This window comes from Vulpes vulpes, chromosome 4, assembly GCF_048418805.1.
Source record: "Vulpes vulpes isolate BD-2025 chromosome 4, VulVul3, whole genome shotgun sequence".
Taxonomy (NCBI): Eukaryota; Metazoa; Chordata; class Mammalia; order Carnivora; family Canidae; genus Vulpes; species Vulpes vulpes.
In genome coordinates this window covers 112,114,180-112,132,467 of record NC_132783.1, presented here as the reverse complement: position 1 = coordinate 112,132,467, position 18,288 = coordinate 112,114,180, and the positions used below count along the sequence as shown (strand labels likewise).

General features: G+C 37.2%; 1 protein-coding gene across 2 annotated transcripts in view; it reads left to right on the top strand.

Annotated features, from left to right (window-relative positions):
* SGCD (sarcoglycan delta) overlaps positions 1–18,288 on the top strand; it is an 895,992-nt gene that overhangs the window by 799,080 nt on the left and 78,624 nt on the right. For both annotated transcript variants that reach the window (XM_026008009.2, XM_026008000.2), the window contains one exon: positions 11,958–12,030. In XM_026008009.2, coding sequence (XP_025863794.2) covers positions 11,958–12,030 — 73 coding nt within the window. The remainder of the gene's footprint in view (positions 1–11,957; positions 12,031–18,288) is intronic.

Below are 18,288 nucleotides of genomic sequence, written 5' to 3'. Positions count from 1 at the left end.
CAAACCCAATGAGTTGAAGTTATTTGTTTTACTGTGTGGTTTTATTTACTATCAAAAATAGTGTAGTCATAAGAAACTGAAATGAGGTTGCTTGCTGCTTGGATGATTCCTTTTATTTTTTTTCCCAGTTTGGGCTTAATGATACACCGAGCATGAGTTCTGGTCTATTGGTTTCAAGAGTAGAGTTTGTTTAATTAAACTACTTGTCTCTTCATATCTTGCCAGAATATTTTCCTATGTGAATCTTTAAATTGCTCTGCAGTTTCACATTCTACCAAAATATGTAAAATGTACACCTTGGTGGTATGGCCAGTTAAATTGTTAAGAGTATTTGAAAGGGAGCACGCCTTACTTTGTTCTTCTCCATGGTTACCAAATTATTTAATAATATTCTTCTGCCTTTCTGGCCTTATCCTCTCTTGTTGTCCTCAATGTCATCTATTGTAATAAATATTTATTATTTAGTGAGCATTTTGATGTATGAGGCACATGTAACACTATATATATTATGTTATATAATATATACATTAACATATATATTATATATGTAGTACTATTATCCCCATTCCATACTACATAGGTATATATGCATAATAATGTACTGTTACTATCCCCATTCCACAAAGCTGGGAATTGAGGCTAGAAAAAAGCTAAATAATTTGTCCAACATCGTATTCCTCTTCACAGTCTTCCTGTACACCCTGAACTTGGTACACTTTATTCAGTGTACTTGTCTACTAAAGTCCCCACTCTACATGAACCCAGATATTCACATTATACGTACCTACATCCAGGTAACTGAGCACATGTGCCTCTGCATAGCCTGTGCCATAGAGCAGAATGGTGTTCCTGTAAAAGTTTGGTTACTAACCAGAGCTAGATCTTTAAACTCTGATCCAGGATCTAATATTCAGCTGTCTTACTATGTAGTTCTTCTGTGAAAAAGTAGTAGCTCTTGCATGTAACTATTTCTTCCCTTCCATCTTACCCCTGCCCACAAGAATCTGTCTCCAGTTCTTCATAGAATGGCTCCAAGAATGGTATCAGTGACCTCTGTGTTGTTAAATTTCATGGGCATTTTAACCCCTCTCCTACTCCGAGGCACCAGTGAACATAGGTTACTCCTTCTACTTTTCTGAAGGACTTTTTTCCCTTGGCTTCTGGTGTTACCCCATTCCTGGTCTCCTTCCTACCTCTCTAGGTATTTAGAGACAGTTTACAGTTTCCTGTATTTACAGTTTCCCTTTCCTTGATAGTTGATGTTCCCATGCCCAACTTGAAATGTTGGAATCCTTTAAAATTCGGACTGTGGTTCTCTTTCTGACTGTGGCTCTCTTTCTATATCCCTTTCACCATATCTTGGATCATATCATTCATTCTGCTGGTTTCCATAATCATCTGTATTCCAAAAAGTCTATATACTCTGCCTTGAGTACTGTTTACTTGTGTATTCAGTTGCCTACATGAACATTGGAACCTTCAATCCATTGATACCTTAAATCCACCATGACCAAATTGAATATATGCTCTGCCCCCAAACCTGAACATGTCTTACCCCCTCACTCCTCATACCATACTTACCACTAACTTCTTTCAACTCTACCTCCTAACTAGTTCTCATGTTCAGTCTTGCCATTTCTCACATTACAAATTAATTAGTTTAGGGCACCATAATTTCTTACCTGGCTACTGATATAGTCAGTCCTCTGATCTGCATGCATTTGCTCTCAATCCCCTGTTCTGCACTTTACAGAGTGTAGTCCAATCCTCTAACTATGGGAATCAGATTTGGTTGGAAATAACAGACAAACCCACAAACAGTGTCTTAAACAAGTCAGGGGTTTATTTTTATTATGTGATAATAATTCCAGAGGCATGGTCTCCAGGGCTCACAATAGAGCAGAGTGTCCTGAAGGAATCAGATTCCTTCAACCTTCTTCCTTGCACACGTTCAGCAACATGGCTTTTGCTCTCGTGGTCACACAGGGCTGCTGTGCCTCAAAGCATTGCTTCTGTATTTCAGAAAAGGAATAGTAAAGAACAAAAAAAAAAAGCCTTCTTGTTAGGCTTTGCTTTTCTTATTTGTGAAGAAAATATCTCCCCAGACACTTGTACCTACATTTCACTGGCCAAGGCTGTATCACACAGTATCTTAATGCTGCAAAGGGAGTCTGAGAAGTTCAGCTGTTTGGATTTCCAGCCTCTGTGGTAGGCAAATGCAAGGGAGGATGCACTGTGCTTAAAATTAGGGCAGTCAAGCCACGGTATCTGCCACCATAGTATTTTTTAAAAACACATATCTGAGCACATTCTCCTGTCTATATCCTTTCAATGATTTCTTTTTCCCATTAGTATAAAATTCTCAAATTTTGCCATGGCTTGAATATTCCTACATGACCTTGCCCCTAGCTACCTCCCCAACCTTATCTTATGCAGTCTTGATCTTTCTACTCCAGCTACACACACCTCTTTAAAAGCAGCAAGCCCGCTCTTGTGTCAGGGCTTTCACATGCCTCCTCCTCCTTGGCGCCCTCTCTCCACCTGGCTCCATCCAAACCATCACTGCTGGACTAACCCCTGCTCCATTGTCAAATCTCAACTGCCTGTCATTTCCCTAGAGAAGTTCTCAGGGTCCTCCATGCTTAGGCAAGATGCCTGCTCAGAGCTCTAGCAGCTCTCTCTCCTACTCAGAGCATTTACAATAGTGTTTCTCAACCATTTTTTTCAGTATCACTCTTTTAAGGAATCATTTCAGACTTCCTTTTTTTCTAATCCCTTTTCTGCCATGCAACTTTAGTATCACAGATACACTGTATATCATCGTATGTATTGCATGTATGTCTGTGCTTTGTACTCAGAGAAAGATTTCTAGTGCCTTTAAGTACCAATTTTTGTACACTTGGGGGCTACATCGCCCCCATTGAGAATACATGATTTACAGTAATTGTCATTACAAAAATCAGTTTAAATATGTTCTCTAGCATCTGTCTGTCTAGCCACTAAAAGTACGTAAGAGCAGAGATCAAATCTTCATACTCAGTATTGCCTTAGTACCGTGCCAGGTACATAGTAGATAATTGTTCATTGTTTATAGACAGTGAATGTTACAACACTTAAAATGGCTAGATATTGTATATATTTTTTGAAATTTTTATTTCTGAGTCCATAAAGAGAAAAAGTCTGAATCTGTTTTTCCCACAAAACCATGTATGCAGTAGGCCCTCCATAAATAGTGGTTAAATGAATTAATTATCTGTACTTTTTTTGATCAGATCTGCCCTAATTCCTAAAAAGAAAATATTTGTTATGTATCCTGGAAATGACTTATAATGACTACAGATTTTTTGCATTAGGAATTTATTAAATGCCACCAGCAGCCAGGGAAACACAAGGGGATTAAATTACTTCAAGTGATTTCTTCCACTCAAAATTACTGTCTCACATGTCTGTTGCTTATGTTGGGAAGGTTTTCAGAAGCTGATAGCTACCTTCAAAATATGTAACCTTGAAATTTATGGAAACTCTGCAACCTCACTGATTACTCAGCTCATTTTAAATCCCAGATTAGATATAACCCAACTCACTTCCATAAAAAGAATTTTTCAGGATGCTGAGTGGCTCAATGGTTGAGTGCCTGCCTTGAGCACAGGGGGTGGTCTGGAGTCCCAGGATCGAGTTCCCTGCATGGAGCCTGCTTCTCTCTCTGCCTGTGTCTCTGTCTCTCTCTCTTTTTCTCTGTGTCTCTCATGAATAAATAAATAAAAATCTTAAGAATTTTTCACTGTACATTATAATTAGGAGAAAGCCAATAATTCGTGTTATGAAATAAACAGAAACCACCGTTTCTGAGGGATTTCTTGTGATGAATGCTCCCACAATACACTCTTACAATACCGTGGATAACATGCTATAGAGATTGCATTTCAGGAAAATAGACCTCAGAAATTAAAGGATATTTAAATATTAACATGTAACTATGTTCTCTAGCCTGGACTTAGGCAAAAACCATATCTCGTGTACTTAGAAAACTTATAACAAAAGGATATATGTATATGTGTTTAGCTAAAACTTTAGAGTCACTAGAAAATTATCTTGCACAGGGGACAGTCTTCATTATTCAAGAAATTACTACATTATTCAAAATTTTTAAAATATTTCTTGCTAATAAATACTTTGGGAGATTTGAAGTTTCTTTGTCACTATACCCTCATAAGAAAAATGTTGGATTCAGAGAAGCAGTTTTTATTAAATAAAGGCAATTTCAATTGCAATTAAAATATCAAATATGAAAAAAGCTGGATTTCATTGGAGATGTATAAGGTTGCCATGGGTACCACTGACTTTGAGTATTAATCACTTGGCTTTGACCATCCATTTCAGCTCTTCCCATGAGCCCTCTGGTACCCATCATTCTTCTTATCCAGCACCTCATCAGATCCCATTGGCTTTCCACTTAAGTATCTCTAAACCCATCCACATTTCTTCATCTGTACTGCCAGTTCTTTAGTCCAGCCTACCACTATCCCTCTCACTGTCCCATCTCATCTATCCTTGCCCTCCTCAAGTGTCTTTTCCATGATAACAACGTCGCAGCCAGCTTCTGCTTTTACAACAGGCTACCATAGACTGGATGGCTTAATCAATAGGAATTTTTCACTATTCTGGGGGCTGGGAGCCTGAGATCAAGGTGCCAGCATGGTGGCATTCCAATGATGATTAGACTTTCAACATATGATTTTAGGAGGATACAAACATGCAGACCATAACATGCTGCCACAGTGATCTTTAAAAAAGACCACTCTGATCAAGCCAGATTCCTGCTTAAAACCTTCACCATGACCTACAAGTTTCTGAATTACCTGGGTTAACTCACCTCTCCAACCTCCTCCTATGCTGCTCACCCTATGCTCCAACCTCCTATGCTTGCAAATATGGTCTAGCCACACTGATCTTTACTAACTTTAACTTCCCAACACTGATGTCTTTACATTATCTCATCTACTGCCACTTCCCTCTCTTAACTAGTTCATTCCTAATCGCTTAATAAATATCAACAAAACTTTACTCTCTCAGGGAAACTTACTTGCCATGCCTGGATATGACCCTAAGTTGTATTGCAAAGACCTTTTTTATTTTCCAAGTCTTTATCACTATTTGTAACTATTGTGTATTTTTATTTGCAAAATTATTTAACAACTAGTTATTTAAACTAATAATATACACTACTAGAGTACACTGCACTCTTCTAGCCTATGGACTCCATGTCTCTCTGGCTCACTTCTAGAGCCTCCTGCACAAAACATATTTATTAAATAAATTGAATGTTGGGTTTATCAAACTTATCATGCTTTTCTCCTAGTCCCTGGGGTTTATCCAACCAGGTTATCTGGTGGATTGTAAAACAGCAGGGCTGGCAGCAGCCTTATAGATTGTTTAATCTCCACCCCCATTTTGTATAACAAATGGAGGAATAAGACCAGAGGGCAAATTGCCAAAGGTCACATAATAAGCTCATAGAAAATCAGCACTAAAAATCAGGTCTTTGGTTTTTCAGTTCTCTGATATTTTAAGAAATCAAATCATTCTTAAGTGTCTTATCACCATTTTAGATTAAAATCCTTTGTCTATTTTTTTAATCTAATATTGGTATTAAAATATATCCTTACCAAGTAAAATGTGGTTGTTGTTAAGGGTTGTCATTCAGGTTATATCTACCCAAGCAATATGGAGTTAGAACACTTAAAATGTTTTGACTTCAGACAATGGTGATTAGATATATTAACTCTGCATTTTGAACTTGTTGAATATTTTGGCCCCAAGATTTAAGCCCAAAGATGAGTTTTAGTCTGTGTTCACTAATACAAAGCATTAATCATAATTATGCCAACGTTAATGAATGTACATCAAGAGAGAACTTTCCAGAGCAAACTCCATTAAGCTAGCTTAATTCCTTAATCAATGTTCTAAATAGCACACTTAAGCCATTTCTGACCTTTTTGAAAGTTTTTCTAGAAATTATCATCTGAAAAATCAGTTCTCCATGTACAACAAAGATTTTATTCATCATCAATTTTTCTGGCTCCAGTCACTATTCATAACTTCTAGCATAGTATTTCTTCCTTTATGTCTAATGCTTCTTTCAGTCCAGTTTTCTTGTAGCACATTTTACAGATGTGAATCTGCCTTTCAGGATTTGGTTCATAGCTGTATTTAACATATACAGCTATAGGCACTTTAACATTTGTTATTTTTTATAAAACTGAATTTTCCCCAATTTTTGAAGTCTTTAAGAGTTATGAACCAGGTTTTTGTTTTTTCAATTAGTTTCATTTATAATAAATTTTGCCGTCGACCATTTTGTCTGTGTGGTTTATTTTCTGGTGAATAGTTCTTCCAATTAAATGCAGCTTGAATTGGACAAAAGTCTGTTTGCTTTTAGTTGTTTCTTCCTTAAACACTGAGAAAATTTTTAGGATTTTTTTTCTTTATTTTAATATATATTTCAGGGTTACTCTTTTTTTCTGGTAGGAAATGGAGGTGGCTCAAGACAATCAACTGTTTAGATTGTTACCCGATGAAATTTTTGATTTGAGAGGAAAACAGGTTAGCCCTGATTCTTCTCATCCTATCCCTTATTTTACAGTTGAGAAAGTTAAGGGTCAGAGAAGAATTCTGATTTGCATGAGATGATAGAGGTAGGACTAGAACTCAGGTGTCTTAACACCCAGGACACTTTGAAGGCAAAGTCACCAAAGTTGAGGACACTTTCCATAGAGGAGAAGCTGGCTTTTTGTTACCATGGCAATGGAGTGCATTTGAAATTTTTGACAAGTTTACCCCCTACCTGTATTACAAGGAAAAAAGAGCCATTGAGCTGATCTTTATGGTGATTCAAAACACTTTAGATAGATCCTGTCACATGCTTTATAAGTTCCTAATTGATTGTGTGGAATTAAGTTATTGGGCAGAGAACCAGCTAATGGAAACACATTGACAAAATCATTTTTGAGGGACATTAATGGAACTTAAAATAAAGCTGAAATGGCTTTATGGATTTTTCACTCAAACTGTTTATGAACATTTATTGCCAGTAAATTATATTGTGTCAAAAGAAGGAATCACTAGGTATGGCTTTAATAGAAACCTTTTTGAAATAATAAAATTGAGAGTAATTTATTATCGAAGAGTGGATAGGGGATAGGATGGGAGAATTCATCCTGATGAATGTTTGTCCACTCTGCAGCTTCTGAGAAAGTGAAAAATGGTGTGAAAATCAGAAGCCTGATAGGACTTGGAAAGAAATGGTGTTTTTGAAAGTATTAATATCTCCTCTCATTGTGCATGAGAATTGGTTTTAAAAGAGAGGTGATGGGAGATTTGGCAAGTTACTTGAGGGTATAAACATTGATATTTGTTCATATTTCATAAAGAGATGAGCAAGTAGGGAGTGATTTGATCTGCTGAAAGAGGTCTAGAGTAGTGGTCACAGGCATTGGTTTCAGAGCAGAGAGTTCAAATTCTGACTCCCTGTCTCCACCACTCAACCATAGGAAAATTTCCTGACTTCCCTGAGTCTCAGATTCCACATCCATAACAACAGATATGCACATCCCTACCTCATAGGGTATTCTGATGATCAACTTTAAAATAGTTTCAATAGTTTGTACTTCATAGTAAGTGCTTTAAAAATGTTATTTTTTAAGAGTCATAAAGGTAAGAGGAGGAAAGAATAGGATTCACAAATATTTTAGTACTACTAGAAGTATTTTATTGACTATGATTTGCTGATTGCTATGTGCCAGAGATCTCATTCAATCTCCCAAGACCCCTAGGAGATGAAGTTACTATTAATATCCCTTCTTTTCTAAGAAGGAAACTGAGCATCTTAGAGATTGGGTTTCATGCCCAAGGACACTCAGATCATGAGAAATTGTGGTACATTCCCCTGAGAAGTCATATCTATGGGTTTATTTTCAAGCATGGCCGGCACATATGGGCCCCTGTAGCAAAGTCCATCAAAAACAAAATCAGAGGGCATCTGGTTGGACAGTGGGAGCTAAGGGAGCCTGAGTGTCTTGCCCTTCACTTTCATCACACATCCAGAACCTGTCCCATTCCTACATCCTCTACCTATGAGAGCCCAGCCCTCTTGGTTTTGCTAGCTTGCCATTTTGCAGGTGCCACATTGTCTGGGCATTCAGAAAATAAGGCACTAGGGTATGATGGCTGCAAATGGGTCCTGGAGTTTGATGCCTGCATCTGAATCTCAACTCTAGCAGTCATGTGACCATGAGCCACATGTTTTTTTAGCCCCACTTGTCTTGTCGATTAGTTTTCTTGGTCTGGGGAAGACACTACAAGGCTTGATCTCATTTTACTTTAAAGAGATATTTGTTTAGCCCAAATAATATCCTTTTATTAACATAGATCTTTTATTTTAAGAGGTACAGTTAAATATGTTGGATTTTGGACATTTATTAAATTAGTCATGTAATACATAAGGAATTTTATAACAGTAAATTAGCACTCCCATAGAAGTGGTAGTACCAACTAGAAATGAGTCTAGTAGAAGTCTTCAGAACCTAAAATTCAATGTTTGTATTCTGTGACCTTGCCTCTGCTCACATAGAGCTTAGGGTCTTATTGAAGAGATGGGGAAAATGTCAGTAAGGTAAATAAAAATCCCAGGTAGTGTGTGCTCAGTGCTACATTAGTGTTATAGTTGTATTACAGATATTTATTGAGAACCTACACTGTGCTAGGCAATGGAAATAGGTTAGAGAACAAGACACACTCCTCCAAGGCACCCAGAAAATAGGACTGTAGAACTGAGAAAGCTGAGGACCCAAGCTCAGTTATTCAGAGAACATGGTCCTTCCACAAACATACAGTGCAATGTATTGGATGACTTTATGTAACCTTCCTTTATCCATCTTGGAATTGCTTTAAAAGGATGGCCAGGCTAGGGACCACCAGCTGCAGTAGGGTGATTCCTTCTTGAGCTCAGTGCAGCCAGATGTTAGCAAGTGAAGTTTTGTTAGTGTATCTGACAAATGGGGAAAACAGGCTCAGCAAAAGTATGGATGGAATAAATAAAATGGTGTGCAGGCTTCTGAGGTTCATTTTGCATAAAAAAAAAATGCCACTCCTCATTCTTGGACAATTCGACTGAATAAATGCAACATATATCCTTATTTTGCATAATCGAAATTTGTGAAATAGGTATTCTTTGGCTTCAGAGACCTTATAAAATGATAGACGGGTGCAGGAGGTATCAGTAAAACATAAAGCTTCACAACATTTTAATACCGGTTCAGATAATGAAGGTTGTCTATGAGTAGTACTAATTGTCATATGGGGAAGTCACACAATTAAGGCTAATTTTATAAGAGGTAATAATGCTCTTTCTCTTGCAGTTTTCATAGAATTCTTAGTAGAGGAAGGGGAGATATGAGCTGGGACTCAAGAATGTATACAATGTAAATAAACAGAAATAACCATTCTAGCTTTAATCAGGTATATGTGTTCCTTTTCATCATTAAAAAAAAAAAAAGACAGGTTCCAAAGGGTAAGAACTAAGCATTTCTAAGAAATAGAAAGGAAAAGAATCTCAAAGGAAGCCTGTGTTAACTGCAGTAGTGACAAATGGGAACTGTTTAGTAACAGGTTTGGGATAGTACTGAGATGTGGTAGCTTAGTCCATGCTCTTGAGTCACAGACACTTTAGAACCACATCCCAATGTGTTGCTCAGCATCCTGTGACTTCTACCAGCCTGTTTTACCCACTAGGCATCCTCCACAGTAACTTTGATCTAGGTCTTCCTCAAAGGATCACAGAAATGTTGGAGATGTGGAATGCATGCTCTGCCAAACCAAATTTAATATATGGGTAACAAATGCTACATTATAGTCTAGAATCCAACCCAATCTTATTCAGTTATTGTATCAGAGTTCTTCAGAAACAGAACCAATATGGATATACATGGAGGAAGAGATTCATTATAAGAAATTGGCTCATGTCATTATAGAAGCTAAGAAGTCCCATGACCTGCTGTCTGTAAGGTGGAGACCCAGGAAGGCTGGTGGCATAAATCAGAGTGAGTCCTAAGGCTCACTAAGAACCAGTGGAGTCAATGGTGTAGATTCCAGTCTGGGTCTGCAGGCTTGAGAAAAAGGTATGCTGAGGGCGGGAAAAGATTGATATCCCAGCTCAAGCAGTTAGGCATAAAGGGCCTAATTATTCCTTCCTCCACCTTTTTGTTCTGTTCAGGCCCTCAAGAGAATTAGCTAATGCCCACCAGCACTGGGGAGGATGGATTGCTCTGCTGTATCCACTGATTCACGTGCCTCTCTCATCTGGAAACACCCTACAGACACACCCAGAAATCATGTTTAGCCCAATATCTGGGTACCTTATGATCCAAGTGAAGCTGACACATAAATTAACCACCACATTTATAAAAAGACAATAAAGCTTAAATCACAAGGGCAAAATAATTTATGTATAATGAAACAACATTCTTAGGAAATTTACATCAAAAAGTTGTGTTTAATGGAAACTATGGATACATTTTGATCCATTTGAAATGATGTGGTTTGGGGTCTTGAAAGGTAGAAGTACCTACATGCAGAAAAAGATCTTAAATGTCCCTACACCAAATGTCTCTGCATACTGCAACTGTCTGTAGGGTTGTTGCGAGGGATAATTGAGCTAGTGCATATGAAGTAGACATAATGATATCAATGATAATGTTAACTTAGATTAATAGTTATCATTCACCAGGATATTCTTTTAAATGACCACATATAATGTCAAGTTGAGGCATTATTTTCTGATTTTATTTGCAATAGTCTATTACTCATATCAGAAAGATTAAATACTTCCCCCCAAAAGATTAAATACTTTTGTAGTTACTACACAGGTTCATTTCACTAGACTCATCAGTATGCTAGGATAAATCTGGATTTGGAATAACAGTGGTTAATGGAGGATTTCTAGACATTTTAACAATGCAAGAGGATTCCAGAAATTCAAACCTGATTACAAGATACTACTCTGCCCCTTTTTGTTGCATCAAAGAAATACACCAAATAAGGTATAAAAATAAACACCTTTACTTCAAAGTACAGGATACTGCCTAGCTAAGTTTAATTGAAAAACTAATATCCAGTGCAATTGTCTTTGATAAACTGAGGCTTAAATGATTTGAAAACACTCTGGGAGCAGACAAATCAGATAATCACCATCTTTATGGCTGGGAAGGTTCAGCTGGTGATGACAAGTTGTAAAGATAAAAGCTTATTGCAAAGTCAAGAGCTAAATGTCTAGATTGGGCCGGGGATCAATGTTAATACTCAAAGTGTAAAAGCAGTGAACTTCAAATCATCTTTCATACCGTTCTGTTTAACTTTTCAAGATAATAGTGTAGAATTTTATTTACTGAAAAATTGTTTGCTTAATTTCATTAGATGGACACCTCACAGTGTGACGGTGTTCTCCACCATCCACCCACTACCTAGATGTTGGATGTGTTCTGTGATTTGTGCTCTGTGCTGCAATAAGAGGCTTCAGCTGCTGTTTTTCAAAACATTTCCAGTTGGATGACTATTAATAGTTGATGAGAGACACAAGTTAAACTGTGCCATTTCTTAGGCATCTTCTTCTCTTTTTTTTTCCTTTTTTTTTTTTTTTAAGAAGTCGACATAGTATTTGCCTCATGGCCTCACTCTGATCTCATCAAGAACACTTTCAAAAGAATTTCCTTGTTTTTTCAAAGGCTGTTTGCCTGAGTTGATTTAGTGTTCCCCTATCATGGAGCTAAAGCCGCTGGCAAAATCCGTGCTTTGGGTTGTATGAAGGATTCACTACATTTAGCTCCCCTCATTGTGTTGATTGTGCCTCCAGGTGACGTGTCCAAAGTCTCCAACCTCTGTTTACTTTTTTCTTTTGTTTACAGGAGCGGAGGGCACAGTGTTCCCTAAATCTATAGAGACACCTAATGTCAGGGCAGACCCCTTCAAGGAACTAAGGTAAACTTCTGACTATGGTTTGCATTGATTAGTGGCTATTTCCTTTGAGCAACTGACTGATGATTCATTTTGAGTGTATGGAATGTAACAGGCATCACAACATGAATATACAAACTTGGAGAGATTAGAAAGAATGCGAAGATAAGCTACATCCAAGAGAAAATTTTCTCAGAGAACTTAAGAAGATTGGGGGTCTGGAGGAGGAGTTTGCCAGCCTTGTAATTATGAGATTTGGGATTCACTCATTCACAGCGTTTGTTTCCTGCTGTATTTTGCGGTACCAAAAACCTAAGCAGTTACAGAACTAGTCAGTAATTGGTACTGATCAGTCCAAAGAAAAGTGGAACGAACAAGAAACTAAAGTCTAAATACTATACAGATTTTTGTTTGTATATAACAAGCTCTCTATCAGTTGAAGCATTAAGGTACTAGAGCTACTTTCTGTGGATATTCCATGTACTGGTGTTAATCTTCAAATATCCATAATTGTACTGCCTTTAGCAGAAAAGGACTCTGAGATGCTGTATATTTAGTACCAACAACTAAGGAAAACAAAAAAGAACAATAGGTACATACAGACAAACAGGCCTAAAAACCACTCCAGCCACCAAAGGACCATCCTTGGTTCCAAAAAGGAGATACATTTAAAAAAATGGTATGTTGACACTAATATAACTATTTTTTTTTTTTTGCTATATACTTATGATGCAGGCAGACTGGGACCCAGTGGGGGCTCCTGCAAGACCAGCTAAGAGGGTCCTTGGCTTTATGCAGGATAGAAATCAAATGCAAGCCAGGAGAGGGAAAGCATAATTTACTGAATAGCATGAGCAACATAAAATAGCAAACAGAGTGTCTGGGAGAGACTCAGAAAGGAAAGAGAATGAGTTTCGACATGACTTGGGGTTGGGGGCTAATATTGGGAAGGGGTCTAGGGTATGTGTTCCTCCAGGAATCCAGAGCAGGTTCTGATCAAAGGCAAGTGTCAGGTAAACAACAGGTGTTACTCCACAATATAGGGAGCATTGATGCCAGTGTCAGTTGAGGTTTGTTGGAAGCTAATGTCCTGGGAAATGTTTGGGATCTGGTTCTTCTTAAGAGTTCTTAGGTGTTTGGAACCTAGGACAAAACTCAAAGAATGATTCACTTTCTAGCTTCCCCCTTGAAGTGAGAAGTTAGCTGCTTTGACTTATTCAGAAATGGGGCCTAGCAGAGATGGAGCCACTCTATAATGGAGTCCCTTTAGCTTCCCTACCTCGCTCAGAGCCATGAAGAACTCAGTGAATAATGGCTTTCTTCATTTCTTGTAGTTCTTTTAACTAAAACCAATCATAAATCATCATAAATAACATTGAATGTTTAATAGCAGACATCAAACATTAGCAAATGTGTTTGTATTACACAAGCTGTATCTACTCTTCTGAGACGCCGCCCCGAGATCTGTGTCTTGCTAAAACAGCAACAGCTATGTTGGGGTTTGTGTTTCCCTAAACAGAAGCACACGCTCAGTAAGTGGGGACTATTATCACCTCATTACGAAGCCCCTGACATTCTCGCTAAGCCTGTAAGTCTTTATAAATATAGGGAAATAAATAGGGCTAAAAGAAGATGATAATTGGTGGAAAAAGAGAGCATTTTCTTATCAAAATCCCATATACAGTGGGCTATAGTTTTCACATTATATGCCACTGCAAAGCTTTACTTTTCCCTAGAACAGCTGCTTCCATCTCAGGGCTACTACCTGCCAGAAGTTACCTGCCACTCTGTCAGTTAGATCCTTTATTTCATATTAGGCACTAAAGCTGGAATCTTTTCAGCAATTCCACCAAAGGAAACCTGTATTTTAGGACTCCAAGAGCAAGCTTATTCTCTGAGATTGTGGTGAATCCTCATATGTATGATGTGAGAGCCCTTTTGAGACAAGCTAATATGTGGCCTGGTTCTCTTCCTTTTCACAGACCTCCTTGGGAGCAGGGTTCTTTATAATACAACTAATCAGTAGTTAGTCCTGATTAGTCCAAAGAAAAATGCTCTCTAAAAGAAGCTGACCTAGGGGCTCCTGGGTGGCCCAGTAGTTTAAACATCCAATGCTTGATTTGAACTCAGGTCATGATCCCGGAGTCGTGAAATCCAGCCCCACATTGAGGGCACTCAGCAAGGAGTCTGTTTGTCCCTCTCCATCTGTTCCTCCACCTCCCCACTCTCTAAAATAAATGATTTTTTAAAAATAAATTTTAAAAAATACTAATAAATTAAAAATGAAATAAACTGACCTCTAAAAATAATACAGTTACCTCCCACCCCATGGAGCAAGCTCTCCATTACCTAGAAGACCAGGAAAGTTTCAGAGTCAAGAATTTAGGCTAACTTTGCTTTAAACAGAAAACTAGAGGCCCCTAGGTGGCTCAGTTACTTAAGCATCTGCCTTCAGCTCAGGTCATGATCCCAGGGTCCTGGGATAAAGTCCCAAATCGGCCCCCTGCTCAGTAGGGAGTCTACTTCTCCCTCTCCCACTCCCCCTGCTTGTACTTTTTTTCTCTCTGTCAAATAAATAAAATCTTTTTAAAAAATAAACAGAAAACTAAATCTGTGGATAAAACCAAACCCAGGCCACATCAAACAAACAAAAAGACAACTCTCCAAGCATCCGCTCAGCCCACTTTGGATATCCATATTATGAAAAAATAAGAACAGATGATTTGCTCATATTACTCTATAGCCATAATGATGTTCCTCTGTAGACCCTATGGAAATCCCCAGGACCTTGCCCTAAAAAAGCTGAATCTCCAAAATTTACAAGTGAATCTCCTAAGTCTGAGTGCAACAAAATAAGGACCACTGGTCGTTGCTGCATTTCCATTGTTTATTCTAAAGATGTAGGTATTTTCTATAGAAACTAGAAATAAAATTTTCTTATAGGAACCATAAAAACACTGTAATACATAATTCTACAACTGACTTTGTCTTTGCCCCTAGCAAGTTGATGGTTGATAGCCTGAACTGAGTCAGACTGTGATAATTAGCCCCTTTATCCTTATGATTTTTTTATTTTAATGGCACTTTGTGGAGGATCTCCCACCAATTGAAGGGTAATCAAACATAGTTGATACATTATCCCAGATCAGTGCATCTGTGGATGGTTCACATTTGTCAACTCATGGTGTCACATTTTATTCTGTGCAATTAAATGGTATTGACCTTGGATATTGAATAAATAGGTAATGAACCTGGTGACTACGTCTTCTAGCCTCTGGCTTTACAGTTAGATCAGTTTTACTGTTCTAGCACACTTGTGCCCATGTATCTTCTAGTCTTAGGAAAGTAGAATAAATTTAGGGAGATCCCTGGATTTGTGCCAGCAAGTAGCACTGAGTGAGCTGCTTAGGTGAAGCAGAAGTAGTTCACTCGTCAGTAGCAGTAGACAGGGTTGGGAGAATATCGAGCTGAGAGACAGAAGACTACAGCCAATACACCTTAAGCTAATCCTGGAGCCCTGATGTCAGTAAAAGGCTAGGTCACTTGAGGCTCCAAACAGCTAATCCCCTGACATTATTTTACCTTTTATTTTAAAATAATATTAGATTAAAAGAAGAATTGCAATCATACCAATTATTCCCCCATACACTTGACCTGGTATTTCTGATGGTAACATTTTACATAGCCATGGTATATTTGTCAAAACTAAAGAATTAACATCATAGCCCTAAAATATTTTATGTAAGATCTGCTTAAAAGGGTGTAATCACATGAATGCCTTACAGATCTAGAAAATATGTATTTAAAAAAAAAAAAGATGTTTAACAGAAAAGTTGTTGGTTGAGACATGAATTAATGGATCTTTAAAACTCCCAATGCAGTTAGGTTGGAATGTTTGTAATAAGAGGTGTTTTTTTTTTTTTTAAATAATGTTCTATACCCAGATTTTCTTGGTCTTACTTCTCAATGGGAAGCAAATTGAGTTAAAAGACTACAGATTATTTATACATAAACCATCTTCTGCAATGAACGAGCAAAATTTAAATCCATCCATGTCCTTCACTTACCCAAAAAAACAAACTATGCAAAATGGAAAATAACATCTATTTCAGAGACCTTCTCTATTGGGATAACTTGTTTCTTCCAATGTCTGTTTTGGCTAGTAAAGGGCTTTTGTTTGTTCTCTAGTTTTTTGTTTGCTTGTTAATGAGAATCTAATTTTAGGTCTTCAGCACATCTTCCTAGAAAATCTCAACCCTCAGCTCAAAGAGTGGTAGCTTCCTCTCTGCTAGTTTGAGTTTTGGTTCACTGCTTTCCTTTTCAGAGTTACTATAGTTACTGTATTCACAGTGTTTGCTTAAGATGTTTGTAAATAATCCAGGGTTAAGTTGAAAATCACAAAAGAGACTTGCTTCTCTCTAGACAAATAATGAGTGTTTAGCAAGGTCTGAGCCCAACATCCAACTTGGGCAGTTTGTTTGCCCTGCAGGACAATTCTGAAATAATGCCATGTTGCTCTAGATTCAAGACTCTACTGAAAACATCTACCAGGCACTATGAATATCTCTTGAAATAAGAAAAACTACTTTAGAATAGAAACTGGGTTTTAATAAATTCACAATCTGAAATTCACAATCTGAATATATTAAATGTTCACTTGTTCATTATTTCTTTTTCCTGGTGTCTGTATATAAAGACAAATGGAAAAATCCGTGATCTGAGGCGGTGCATGATCTGAGACAGGAAATAGGCCATTTAGTTTTGCATATGTATTTTCTGTAAGAACAAAAGCTATCTCTGAATGCCTACCTTGCTGTAAGGATTCTTTTCAACTGTGAAGCTTCCCTGTAAGATTCTGATCCTACAAGAATAGGAAATAGACTGTGAAATCTTATTTCCCAGACATATGCCATGGGAAATGTAAAAAATGGGAGAAAGTTACATAGACCACTGAACACAGATAACCAACCCTGTTCCTCTAGATATCACTAAAATCTTGGAAGGAACCACAGAAGAGCAAGAACCCAAACGGCCTTTATAAAAGAATTCTTCATCAGCTAATGTGCAGACATGTTCTTCCTCTACATACAGTTATGACAAGGGTTGTGACCTGATTTCCATTTAATCACAGCTCAGAAACTGTTTGCCAGGTTTTTTTTGTTTTTTTTTTGTTTTTTTTTTTGACACTTGGTAGGAGTTGAGGCATGTGCTAAATACTTGGAATATAGAAATAAATGAATGAGTACTCAACTAATTTATAGTTAAGGAGAATAAGATAGGCACCCCAAAATACAGGGTGGTATATAATAAATTATAAGGGTTAGGTAAGACTGGCCAAAGGAAGGGACATTTCAGTTGCAAGATGAAAGAAAAAAAAAAGTAAGGTTTTTTTTTCTTAGAATTAAAAGAAGGGGGCCTTAAAATTAAAAAAGCATGATTCTCTAGGTCCACTTAATGTAAAGACAAATAGGCCAATGTATTTCTACAGCTCCCAAAAATACTACTTTGTCATTTACAAAAATAAGGTTCTGTAATTTCCTTGTGACAATTGTGTCCTTTAATAAATTATGTGAAGGCAATCTCAAATATGATCACACAAGACTTAAATGATTGTTACAAGCTTCAAAGTTCAGTACCTAATTCAGAACCTAAAGAGTCACTAATATCAAACCCATTCTATAGCCTCAAATAAATAGGCATTTCTTTGATACTTTGGGATCTTTATGCCCACAACATTACCAGAGTTTTAATAATAAAGCAGAAAGATTTGAAGATGTAGCTGGTATTCCCAATATGCACTTGAATATTCTATAGGATTTTTTTCTTAATGGATAGATACTAATCTGAACTCCTTTGAGAACGTGTGAGATTTAAAGTCAGTGTATATCATAAGGAAACAAGGATTAGACAGCACTTCCAAGTTGACAAAAATGAATTTATTTCTTTAGTTTTATTTTTAAATGGTTGCAGCCAACTAACTACATGATTCTCAGTGATTCATAAATTGAAGCTACCAGAATAGTCTGTCAGAGCATCACAGTTCAGTTAGAGGCTTGGTAATGCTTCTCTTTTCCCTTGCCCCCCTTAATAGTCACAATAGCAAAAATATTGGAGAGGCAGTTAATTTTTTAATCATATAAGTATATTTATATCATTTTATGCAAATATATTTTACATATATGTACACATGAATAATGTACATATATTAAAACATATATACACACATATTTTACGTATATATACATACAGAGAGATTGAAAGAGACAGAGGGAGTGGGGAGAG